This window comes from Meleagris gallopavo, chromosome 3, assembly GCF_905368555.1.
Source record: "Meleagris gallopavo chromosome 3, MGAL_WU_HG_1.1, whole genome shotgun sequence".
Classification (NCBI taxonomy): domain Eukaryota; kingdom Metazoa; phylum Chordata; class Aves; order Galliformes; family Phasianidae; genus Meleagris; species Meleagris gallopavo.
The window spans coordinates 20,711,801-20,724,385 of NC_139406.1; the positions used below are offsets into that span (position 1 = coordinate 20,711,801).

Below are 12,585 nucleotides of genomic sequence, written 5' to 3' on the forward strand. Positions count from 1 at the left end.
AAAACATAACAGTTTTATACATAAATACATATTGTGTTGTTTGAAGATTCTATTTTCTATTTTCTATTTTTCTTATCATTCACTATAGTTGTCCTTTGGTACAGAGAGAAAATAGAAGCTAATATTGACCACTTGTGTCAGCTTTAGTACACCTGCTGTTATTTTAGATGTTTATATACCTGTATATTTCACCATTATTCACCCTCATAACTACCCTCAAAGAAGTAGCAGCAAGACTTCAGAACTTGCAGAGCAGATGTTTGTGTGCTGTACTGTTGTACTGTGAAGTTAATATTGTTTTCATCATGTTTTTTTCTGGATGATTGCAGTGCATTTTTTTTTCTATCTATGTCAGAAAGCCTATTCAGCAGATGGAGACAATTGCAGTTCAGTATTCATTTCTTCCTCTGTTTCGCAAGGGTGTAGAATAGCTTCTTCTCAATTCGTGGACACTGGTATGGATTATACAGTTATCTCCAGGGCTAATGATTCCCCCTGAGAATTCCATCAAAAGGTGTGACATTGCCCAGAGCAGTATATTTCATTAAAACATATCTTATAGCTCAGACCAAAGGAAGCAGGTCTGTGACAAATCTGAGGATGCTTTTACTGCAGAGGCTTAATGAAAATTTCAGTAGTATCGGCTATACTCTTGTTTTGCAGCATGCACCAATCAGAATAATTTTGTATGCATATTTTACTACTCCTATGTTATTGTATCATTTGTTTTAAATTACATGTTGTGTCTACATAAACATCAAAGAAAGTTAACCTGATGGGTCTTCGTGCTACAAGATTAAAATATTTTGTATTCAGTATTTTTAGTATTATACCATCAATTCTTTATACATCTCTGCATTTTTATATTATTCATTAGTGTTGCATAACTGAAGTAAACTAACAGGTTGTGGTGTGTGTGTGTGTGTATCCTCCTGTCCCTTGTTAGAAGCTCGCAGCTCATGTTTTTTGTGCATAATTTTGTTATTCCTCTGGGTAGGACAAGCACTGGTAGATTTCCCTGGTAATATTGTGCCCGGGCCCTCTTAGCATTAGGTTAAACTGATTGGCAATGACAACAGACTTGAGAGTGGGGAGTTTTCCTGCTCTTCTTGAAAGAATCTGCAGCTCACAAAACAGAAAACAAAAAATTATTAAAAAACAATAAAAATTAATCATAATAAATATTTATATTTTTCTTGTGGAAGTAAAACCAATATTTTTTTACTGTTGTGAAATGTCACAGAATAGCTAAATTCATCACCTGCTTTTTTTTTTTTTAATTCAAAATAATAAGTTCAGCTCTAAGCTATTTTCAGTCAGCTGAATTCCTCTCCCTTCACTGCATATGTGCAGGCATTTTGATGTCCATCATATCTTTTTAAGTCTGCTTCCCAGTAAACTGAAGCAATAAGTGCTTAGAATGATAGGGGATTTCTTCAACACTGCTTTTCTTAGCATAAGGTAGTATGAACTGCCATTATAGCTGTCCCTTTTCTTATTATTTTACTTTTTTTTTTTCTCCCTACTTTTATAAAGCTGTTTGAGATGGGAGGAATTATTAGGGAGAAGGTATATTTTTTTTCTCTTATTTTCAGTTAAAATTGTTCAGTAATTTGGAGAAGTGTAGAATGAGTGTAGTCAGGATACTAAGTTGAAGGCATTTCCTGATTCAAAGTAAAACTCATGAGAGACAGGCAACGGAGAGAGACTGTGATTCAATCCTGTTCCAAAAGAGAGAACTGGTGATTTGAGAAAAAGGAATAGGGCTTATCATCTTCCTCCATCCTCCACGGATTCAGTTATTTGTAATCCACAGCCAAGCAGTGATATGGCCCAGCTTTGTAACCTTGTACCGTTGAAGAAATCAGCAAGTTGTGAAGGATTGTGAAGAAGACTGTAGAACTACACAAGTTAAAGAAGGCAAAACTGTAGCCAGGGATTGCTAGTAGTTCAGTGATCTGAGAAGAAAAGAGACGTATTGGAAGGTGTGATAAAGATTGTAAATCATCAAATATTCAGTCCAGAGAGTAGCTGAAGTTGATTCTTCTCATTCTGAATAATGCTTGATGCTTTGTGTTGTGTTTTTTTTTTTTTTTTTCAGGGATGGAGTGTACCATACCTAGTCTAGTAGGTTATTAAATCCTATGTTTCTTTTGGATGTTAGCCATCAAATAACTGCTTTATACTGTTAAGTTGTATGTGCTAACTTTGCAGAATCTCTTTCTACAAACAAAGGTAACCCTGGGTGAAGAGTTACAGTCTATTTGAACAAAGAACTGCAAAATTAAAATTAGTTTAGATAGGGATAAAGGAAGCCAAGGACCAGATATAAAATCATAGAAAAGCACGAGGAGGCATGAAATAAAAAATAATGATAAAATAGAATCATAGAATGGCTTGGGTTGAAAAGGACCACAATAATCATCTCGTTTCAACCCCCCTGCTATGTGCAGGGTCGCCAGCAGCTAGACCAGGCTGCCCAGAGCCACATGCAGCCTGGCCTTGAATTGTCTTTAGGGATGGGGCATCCATAGCCTCCTTGGGCAACCTGTTCTAGTGCTTCACCACCCTCTAAGTGAAAAACTTCCTCCTAATATCTAACTTAAATCTCTCCTGTCTTAATTTAAAACCATTCCCCACTGTCCTGTCACTATCCACCCTTGTAAACAGTCATTCCCCCTTCTGTTTATATGCTACCTTCGAGTACTGAAATGCCACAATGAGGTCTCTACGGAGCCATCTCTTCTCCAAGCTAAACAAGCTCAGTTCCCTCAACCTTTCCTAATAGGAGAGGTGCTCCAGCCCTCTGATCATCTTAATGGCCCTCCTCTGAAGCCACTCCATGAGTTCCACATCCTTCTTGAATTGGGGGCCCCAGGCTTGGATGCAGTACTACAGATGGAGCCTCACAAGAGCTGAATAGAGCGGTACAATCACCCTCCTCTCCCTGCCGGCCACTCCTCTTTTAAAGCAGGCCAGAACATAGTTGGCCATCCAGGCAGCAAGTGAACACTGCTGGCTCATGTTCAGCTTCTCGTTTAGACAGTGAATAAGAGCATAGGAAAATTACAGATCGTTGTACAGAAGTCCAGAACTGTGTGGATAGAAAGCTTAAAAGCAGATTGTTAGAGTAAGAGTTTAAGTGAGTTTGGCAGAGGGATAGAGGCTGGGTTACATGCAACATGAAGAGAGAGTCTGCTAGGTTTAGAAAGAGTTTGTGCCTAGGTGAAGGAGGATTGGCTGGAAACTGGGAGGGGAAGACGAGAGAGAGGAATCTGTAATCAATAGAGCATATTCTCCTCTGGTGTATAAAATTAAATTTAGTCTTCATAAGTTTCATCACTGCATTCCTCTCTGCAAAAGTCTGTGAATCTCTGGCAAAGTGAGTCATTGTCTTCTAGATAAGGCACCATGTAAGCAGTCAGTGTAATTACCAGAACTCAAGTTTGATTTTGAAATGATGTACATATTATTCTTGTTGTTTACTATTTGTCAACAGTAAGTTTGAAGTTAATACATGCAGTCACTTCAAAATAATCTATGTATATTGTATTCATAGCCATTTCTGCGCTGTATAATTCCATTAGATTAGTGCAAAACAGTTCTTGATTTTCAAATCAGCTTCAGATTTCAATTTAGCATGCTTTTGGGAATCTCTTCATAATACTTCATTTTCAACAGAACAGCATGCATCTTATATTCAGGTCCAAGATTTTATTGGTAGTCTAGTTAAAATATTGCAAAATTCATTACAGGTCCATCTAAAATCCCATCCACACAACACACCAAGAATCAGAATTATTCAATTAAAGCAAAAAGGGGAAAGCAGTCCTACAATTAAATCACTAATAAACAGACTCTTAGTCAGATTTCTTCTTCATTCTTCTTATCATGCCTGGTTTCTAATTGCCGCTTGTCTTCCTCAAGTAAGCACAGGGGAGCATGATAATGGGAGGGAGTTGCTAGCATACCACATCCTACCAGAAGTAGGATATCGTTTCCCTACTTTTTGGATTGGTTTGGGTTTATTTTTATGGTTCTCATCTTTCTGCTTCTTTCCTATTGATCTTCACTTCTATACTGTCCACTAGTTTTTGCTTAATTATAGTCATTTGATTGACTTTTGAAAAATACTTAAAGGCAAACTTCTTAAAGTGTATTGTCAGTAAGAATTAGATAAAGCAATTTAGTAAAAATGTATGAAGATTAAGGGTGGTGAACAGGTCTTTGTTAAGCCATAAGCACCTCAACATTTGGGTCTGCAGTTTAGCAATTAATTGCAGTGATAATATTGTATAAACAGGACAGCAAGCCTACAGTGTCTTTATTTTAAAGCTGCCAATATGCTAATGCAGCAAATCATGTCTATTTAACGATTTGTAGTATTAAAGTTAATATAAAAATATAAAGAGACTGATTAACTGAAAAGTTTCTTATATCTCTTCAAGTGATGCCTTTGGAAAATGTTATCTTTCTGCAGTTTGTGAAGAAATGCTAATGGAAAGTATTCAATTAGACTTATGGAAGAGAAATGTTTAAGTCTTAAGAAAACAAGGACACCTTGCTTGCTGCTCTGCTAAATCAGTCACACACTGCTGATACAGGCTAGTTAAAGATTGAGGAACCATCATAAATCATCCTGAAGCCAACTTGTTATTAAATATGTCAAGAAGTGGAGCTCACTGAGTTGATAAAGGTGACATTCCAGATATACTCTTCAGCTGGTATTTTCAGTTTCTTCAGTTCAGAAAAGTAAAGATGGGAATAAGACCCAACAGGAGATGAAAAATAAATACCTTCTGGCTTCTTCTGGTTGTGGGCAGATTCAGAATATTTAATGTTTATATTCTCATTAGGAATATACCATAATAAACAATGATAAGTAACATTTCCAGAAGCCACTACATCGCTTAGAATAGAAACTGCTTTTCATAAGAAATTCTGGATGCAGACTGGATGTTGGTGGATTGGAGGTGGTGCTGTCAGAGCAGCAGAGTGAGACAACACCCAGAGGGGCCAAAATGTAGGGTATCCCCGAGTAGGCCAGGCGTGCTCCAAGGTAACCCCCGGCCCAGGGACCAAACACCTCCCTTGGCACAGGGAGAGGCCAAGACTGGGCTGTGGTCTTGCGAGTGAGACTGGCTGGGTGGGGACCATGGATAGATAGGGCAGGGCTGAGGCACGATGGGTTCCAGGCCTGTTGCCCATTGGCGAGTCCAAGGTGTGTTAGTCTCTACTGGTTAACTGTTGATTTGTAAGATCACAGTAGAACAGATCTAAGGTAAGAATGCTTTAGGAAGCAAGTTGAAGCTATTTCAGAAAGGGAAAAAAAAACCAAGAACCTGCTTTCAGCAGTAGTTTAAAAGTTGGAATCGAATGTCAGTAAATAATATTACAGCGCTGTATTGTAATTGCTTGACATACCACTCTTTTTTTTTCATTTCAATGATGTTCATTACTTCTCTCAACATTTTGAGTAATCATGTTTCAGTTTGAGATATGTTTGTATTCCTTCTTAAGAGACTCCTGCAATGTTCCAACTTTCTAGCTCTGACTGGGTGTAGCGGAAGTGCTGTCATGGCCTGACACAGCGATTGAGCACCTGGTGTGAAGGCAAGCCAACCCAGGGGAGCTCAGCTGCATGCAGTATGCCTGAGTGACTGGAATGGGTGGAGGTGGGATTCACCCCTTCCCAGACCTCATTTAAGGCTTGGCAGTGGAGGTAAAAGTTTCTTGCTTTGTGTATCAGAGGTGTTCCAGGGGTAAGCAGCTTCTTTTTGTCATTTCTGCGCCCATGGCGGCTGCATTTGAGCATTTCCTCACTTTCTGCAAACTAGGAGTTTGCTACTAAGTTATCATTGCTGTACTTTCTGTTACAGTGGCAGGGAAGGGGAAAAACACCCCTGCATCTTCTGTTTATGTGAGCTATTTATTTGCATTACTGAAGTGCATTAGCGTCTCATTCTCTAGTGTGCATGTGCTCCTGTAGTAACCATTGACAGGCATGATAGTGTCTCATGGAAACAAAATGGCCTTGTGCCATGCCTTCTCTAAGGTCATACAAGTAATGTCTGAACTAATGAACAAAACATGGTACACTGAGTCTGTGTTGCTTTGCAGCTTCCACCTGTCAAACTAATTTGACAGAAGTCGCAAATAAATGCAGTCCACAGTCAACCAGCTAGGATTTTGCTCCCTTGTTGTCTTTTATAAATTGGGAAAGGCATAGCTGTAGAAATGCAGCCTTTCAAACCATACATTGCTCCAAAAGTAATGCCATTTATTTATTTTTTATTAATTAGGTGGCCTTTTAAGGCAAGTGTTAACTTTTTCTAGTATGAATACTTAAGAATACTTTTATCAAAAAGGAGCCTGCTACAAGAGAAATAATATTCTGATTATCAGAAAAAAAATAGAATAACAGTGAACCATAATTTGGATGCTAAAGTACCTTCTATTGTTGGCTTTAATAAATCTCTTCAGAGACTGTTTTGTTTTTTTATGAAGTTTGAATTACTGGCAATTTGAGTGCATTACTCAATATACACAGAATGCAGTAGGACCCTGAAGATGATAAGGGATGTAACCAGAGTTTTGTCTATCTCTACTCAAAGAGAAAGGTGTAAAACTGTCCTGCTGTCCTTTAAATGCAAAACTAAGTATACACACCTTTCCGTTTTTTTTTTCTCTCTCTCTGTCTTATTTTTTTTTTATTCTTTCTCTCTCTCCCCCTTTCTCTCTCTTTTTCTCTCTCTTTTTTCTTCCTGAAATAAAATAGGTCCACAGTTGTGACACTGGTTTGTTTTGGTTATTCAATTGGGTCCTCTTGTGGCTTTGTTGAAAATAAGGTTAATTGACTGAAGATAGGCTAAAGTTTATATCTGCTGATTTTTCTTACTTTACTAGATGCTTCCTTTAGCTTCAGTCTGCCCAGCCTCTTAGAGAACAAGATATAAAATTTGTCACCCTAATTCTATAGTTTTGATACAGACAAGATGGAAAATGTCATCAAGTCTCATATGCTTATTCCTTTTACAAATAGCAAGTTTGTTCATTTTAAATTCAAGACAAAGACTTGCCAAAAAAAAAAAAAAAACATACAAGAAAGGAGTGAGAGTGAGCATCTCTATATTTTATAATTTGTTTGAACCTCCAGAAGTTTTACTTTTTCTCTATTCATAGTTTATGAACTGTTCCTTTACAAAAAGGAATCTGGAAATTGACACCTTGTGCAACAATAACTGTTAATAGTATTTGGCATTCTGTTTGTGCTTGACTCAGACTTTGCATAGAAATTTAGTAATGCCACTTTGCAGATACTGGGAGACAGTAAGGACTATCTTATAAGAATAAGAACAAGTACGTAACATTAGAAAGTTCCCCTTCTGATTTAACAGCTCTTTATGTCTGCACAATAGCTGAGACTGATCATTTCAGCATTATCCCTTTTCCTTATTGAGTATCTCAATAAATACATTTTGTCCTCAAAACAATTTTGAATTAAAAAAAAAAAAAAAACCAGCAAAAAAACCCAAACAAATGCAAAGACTCTTAGCCTAGCAAAAAAAAATCATTTCTCCTCTTTTAGAGAACACATTCATTTTATATCTAATTGGCAATTCATTAGAGTCAAGTTAGAAGCACTGAGCTGGATGGATGACTGTTTTTTATTATCTGTTAATGTACCAAGGTACTTAGTGATTTTCCAGGTTTTTTTTGGTAAATTATAAGTTTTGCTCTACTCAAAGGGAGTGGTGTATTGTACTTTACATATATTTTGTAGCGTAGAGTATGCACTAGGAAGAATGCAAATGGCAGAATTATCAGTCAGAGTTCATTATTTCATTGTACGTAGTTCAAATGCATGCAAATGAGGCAGAAAGGAAAGGAAATGGTTACACTTTGTGGATGGGGGGTAGAGAAATCCTGGACAGACATCTGTTTCTGACACATGACGCAGTAGAAAGTGATGCTGTCCTTGGGCCATAGGAGATATATAGGTGATTGGACTGAGTTATAGTCATTCGAGCATACTTAATCCTCAGTGTGACTGCTTCAGACTTAGTGCTCGAGGCTGTTTTTCTAGCAATGAGTGCTTCAAGGTAGCTGCATAAAGGACTAAAACCAAACCAAAATAAAATAAAAAGTATCCCATTTACTAGTTACTGATTCAGGGAACATTTCTACAATGAACGTAGGACCTCAGAAATCTCAAAAAAAAAAAACAAACCCAAAACAACAACAACAACAAAACCACTGTACTGACTTGGAAGTGACCCCGAGTAAAATGATTGTCTTGTCAATAATAATGCACGAGGAATTATAGCAAGAGTTGAGTGGGTTAAAAACTAGACAAAATGCTAACAAGTATTATAATTTTTATGTCTTTTGTGCAGTAACCTTTTGTGAAACTTAATAAGTCATTTTATGTGATTTTATGTGTATATATTCTGCAGCTGCACTCCAATTCCGACAAAGGTGATGGATCAGTCAAATACATTCTTACTGGAGAAGGAGCGGGGACTATATTTATTATTGATGACACAACAGGAGACATCCATTCAACCAAAAGCCTCGATCGAGAACAGAAGACACATTATGTGCTTCATGCCCAAGCTATTGATAGAAGGACAAACAAGCCACTTGAGCCTGAATCTGAGTTTATTATCAAAGTACAGGATATCAATGACAATGCACCAAAATTTACAGATGGACCATACATTGTTACTGTGCCAGAGATGTCTGAAATGGGTAAGGAAAACAAGTTACTCTATTCAGCAGTCTTTTAACAAAGTAAAAAAGCCACATGCTGTTTGACAATGTTATGATGCTGTATTGTATCATTGGCTGTATGTGAAAAATATTACAGTTGAGAAGAATACACCAAGTCTTGTACATTACTAATGATTTTCATTCTGAGAAAACAGTACGCATACATGCTGACTGTAAGGGAGAGTCACCCTTATTCTTGACTGGTTTATGATACATGTCCCATTGCACTTCTGGGCAAGCTCCAGTTTGCATTCTAGAAACAAGATATATTTGTATATCCTTATTCAGCCACACTGTTTATTTCATTCCTTTATGTTTACAAAAGCACTATATCCAATCTACTGAATTAAACAAATTTGAAGGAACAGTACTTCACTAGATTATTTTAGACCCTACCTTCTTATCTTTGTTTACCTTTTTTAATTTTTATAAAGTGAAATGAAATACACCTAAGTGTTGATAATTGTTTTTTTTTTGTGTTAGAAATGTAGTTCAGATATTCTTATTCTTTGACACGCCTTATTATACAATCAATTTTCTTTATAACTTCTCTGCTGTTGAAATTAATTTACAACTTAAAGATCTCAATATCAAACACACATAATTAGTTCAGGATTGACAGGCAAATACAGCTTTTGTGAGAAGTACTTTTAAAGAATGGTCATGACATTCAACCTATCTAACTAAGTCTACTGTATTTATTAATGAATGCACAGTGCAGATCACTATTTCATGAACATGCACTTTACTCTGCCCATTAAATTACTTACGTACTCCATCTAGGAAACTAGCTTAGAGTCCAGGATGTATCAGATGTCTAACCTTTATGCTCTTCTCTGCTTGCTGTTTGTCAGATAAGCAGATGATAGGTCATAAACTTCTGCACAGTACAATTGTAAAGTCAAAAGGGAAAAATACCCAAATACATGTAGTTGCTCAACTCTTACAACAATATTCATCACCATATACAAACATTACTGTTGTCACTGAATCTTAATGCTTTGCAACCATTTGATCACTTTGAATGGTGATGATGGTTTGTATGAGTAGCTCAGAAAATAACAAAAATAGTTTGTTTCAGACTTGAAAATCAGATGCTTTGTCTTGCTGATGTTATTTTGGATGGGAGAGTACCTTGTGGAACTTTCCAAGTGCATGTAAGTGAGAATGATTTTAAACTAGAGATCTGCATTTGATTCATATTCTGTGGTAAGTCATGGTGTTATTGTGCTGAGTTCAGACATATCTTACTATGTAATGAGGGAGTTTTAATCTGTCTTTGTAAGGAGACCAATTTCATAGTATGCAAACAAATACATGGAGAGATTAAATGGGTCGAAATTGTAACCTATATTGCAGATAAGTGAAATAATATATTCCACATCTACATTTCTTTTCTTGCATATACAAGCGAACTGTGGCATTTGATTGATTTGCAAAAATGTAGTAATCTAATAATCCAATTCTGGAAAGACCAAAATGTACTAAATATTATTTCTGAGCCATTGAGTTCAGTTTTGTGACAGTTTAGAGAGAGACTGATTTTTTAAGTCACATTCTTTGTTGACCTGAGTGACGTTAATTTTGGATAGAAAAGAACACTATCTACTGTACTCTAATTTTCATGAAAAATCAGACCATATTAAATGGACTTTGAAGCTCACCAAATATCATGTATCAAAAGTATATAAAATTTTCCCCTCTCACTTTCTTCTTGCTTTCATTACTGTCTCTTTGTTCTTTCTGTCACTTCTACTTCCCTGAAATGTGAGAATAATACCTTGATTTTTCTTCTTAAAATGTCCTCTATATATGATGTTCTGAAAAATACATACGTCTCTGCATGATAATTGTCTTAATCTGACATTTCATTCTGCATAGTTTCTTGTAGCATTTTTATCCTTTTCCTGTCCTCTTCCCAAGTCCTCCCACACTGTATGCTATTTCAGATGTCTCCTCTCAGCCATGGATAATTCTGAGCCTTTCTTCCTGCAGTCCTTCTTACAACAAGAATGTATAAAAGGAGAAACAGCTTTCTTCAGTCTCCTTTTATTTCCTTCTCTCTTCTTCTTTCATTATTATTTCTATATTGGCTTTTAACTTCCCTTTTGTGAATTTTCCTCTTTGAACAGTGAGTTTCCTTTCTGTCTTCTCTTTCCTCAAGTTTCCTTTGTCTTTAAAGAAGATAATTCAAATTAATTATTTTCTTCCTTGTTAGTGGAAGACTGTTATTTACTGGATGGGAGGACAGAAGGGAAAGTAAGTCAATGATATTCTCCAAGTCAAGAGCAGCCAATGTTGTTATTTTATATATGTATTTTTTGTTATCTCAAAAATATATCATTAGTATATAGATGTTAGTCATAATTTTTTAGTCATCTAAACCTAAGTACAGATTTTCCAGAGAGCAATTTTAATTAGCCTATGATGACATTTTGGGTTATAAATCAGAGTGGATTACGATAAACCAAGGAAGTTTTGAAGATAGAGCATTAATATTATGTTTTATAAATAAAATAATTTACTGCTTGTATCTGAGGTCAGCAACCTGTTCCACAGAACTTTCCTGTGGTATGAGTAAAGTAGAGTTTTCATATCCTTCCATATAGGCAATCTGCTGTAGGCATGCATTATATTTTCTATTTTTTATCATTCTTTTCCATTTACTGAATTTTTGTGTTTATTGCATATTGTAAACAAGTTTTTGCCTGCAGTCTCTGGAAGAATAATTCTATTAGGGCTTCCATAGGATGTGTTCTTTTTGTCAAATAATAGAGATTCATCCTTAGGCCATTTTCATTTGGCCTATAATTAGCTTGAGTTTTAAAATTTAGTTGTGGATTCTATATGTGACTTAAGATCTTGTTATTTTATGAATTCCTAGGGAATCGTCAGTCCTTCCGTTTTTATTTACTTGAACTTGTTACAGAGATGTTAAAATTGAAAACTCTTTACAATATTCATGCAAAGTGATGGATGATATTTTTCATCTCTACTATGCTGCTTAGTTTCTGCAGCAGGTTCCCGTCTGTCCTCAAGAAGTTAGCTGATATTTTTCCCACATGCTGTAACTTTGTCTTTTGTTAAAAACAGATCAAGAAAGTAAGTGTAGAACCTTTAAGGTTCTTGATTTTTAAGTCACTGTCAAGAGAGTACAGTGAAGTTTTATTGAACTATTTGCTAAATATTAGATCACAGTATTCACAGTTGCAGAGAATGAATATGTTGTTTATGCTTTATCTCCTGCACTGAAAGAGCTGGAAAAAAAACCAACTCACCTGTTCCTTGCCTTCACTGAACCTCTTTTCTAAAGGTTGGTTGAAAAGCCAATGTTTCTGTCTGAAATGACTTCATCTGCCATGAGAGCTACAACTGCGCTCTGTTTTACAGTTTATGTGAGTGCTGATTATCTAAATGTAAAAGGAAATAGAATCATTTTCAGTCAGTAAAAGCCTTCCGTATCTGCTCATTTCTATATATGGCTTCAAAATAATGAAATATTGCATATCAACTTTTCTAGTGTTGAGTTCTTGCATAAGAAGAGTATTCCCAATACATCCTACTTAGGCAATTAATAGACATACCAGGCAGTTCTGTACTTCTTCACCCGGTTATTGTAATGTGAGACAGTCATAATTCCAGATAATTTGAAAGGCATTGTTCATGTGTTCATAAATACAATTTGCGTAAGAAATGTTTATCTTTTTGTGGGTTTGATTTTTTTTTTTTTATTTTTGTCTTCTAATAAAGATAGCTGACTCAAAAATATGGGGAGTTTTTTACAGTATGATCTTGGATCAATGCTGTAGTCAC

The 12,585-nt window shown here is 36.0% G+C and overlaps 1 protein-coding gene across 7 annotated transcripts in view; it reads left to right on the forward strand.

Annotated features, from left to right (window-relative positions):
• Positions 1-12,585, forward strand: part of CDH18 (cadherin 18) — a 238,312-nt gene that overhangs the window by 105,005 nt on the left and 120,722 nt on the right. For all 7 annotated transcript variants that reach the window (XM_085220396.1, XM_085220394.1, XM_085220398.1 and 4 more), the window contains one exon: positions 8,457-8,751. In XM_085220396.1, coding sequence (XP_085076522.1) covers positions 8,457-8,751 — 295 coding nt within the window. The remainder of the gene's footprint in view (positions 1-8,456; positions 8,752-12,585) is intronic.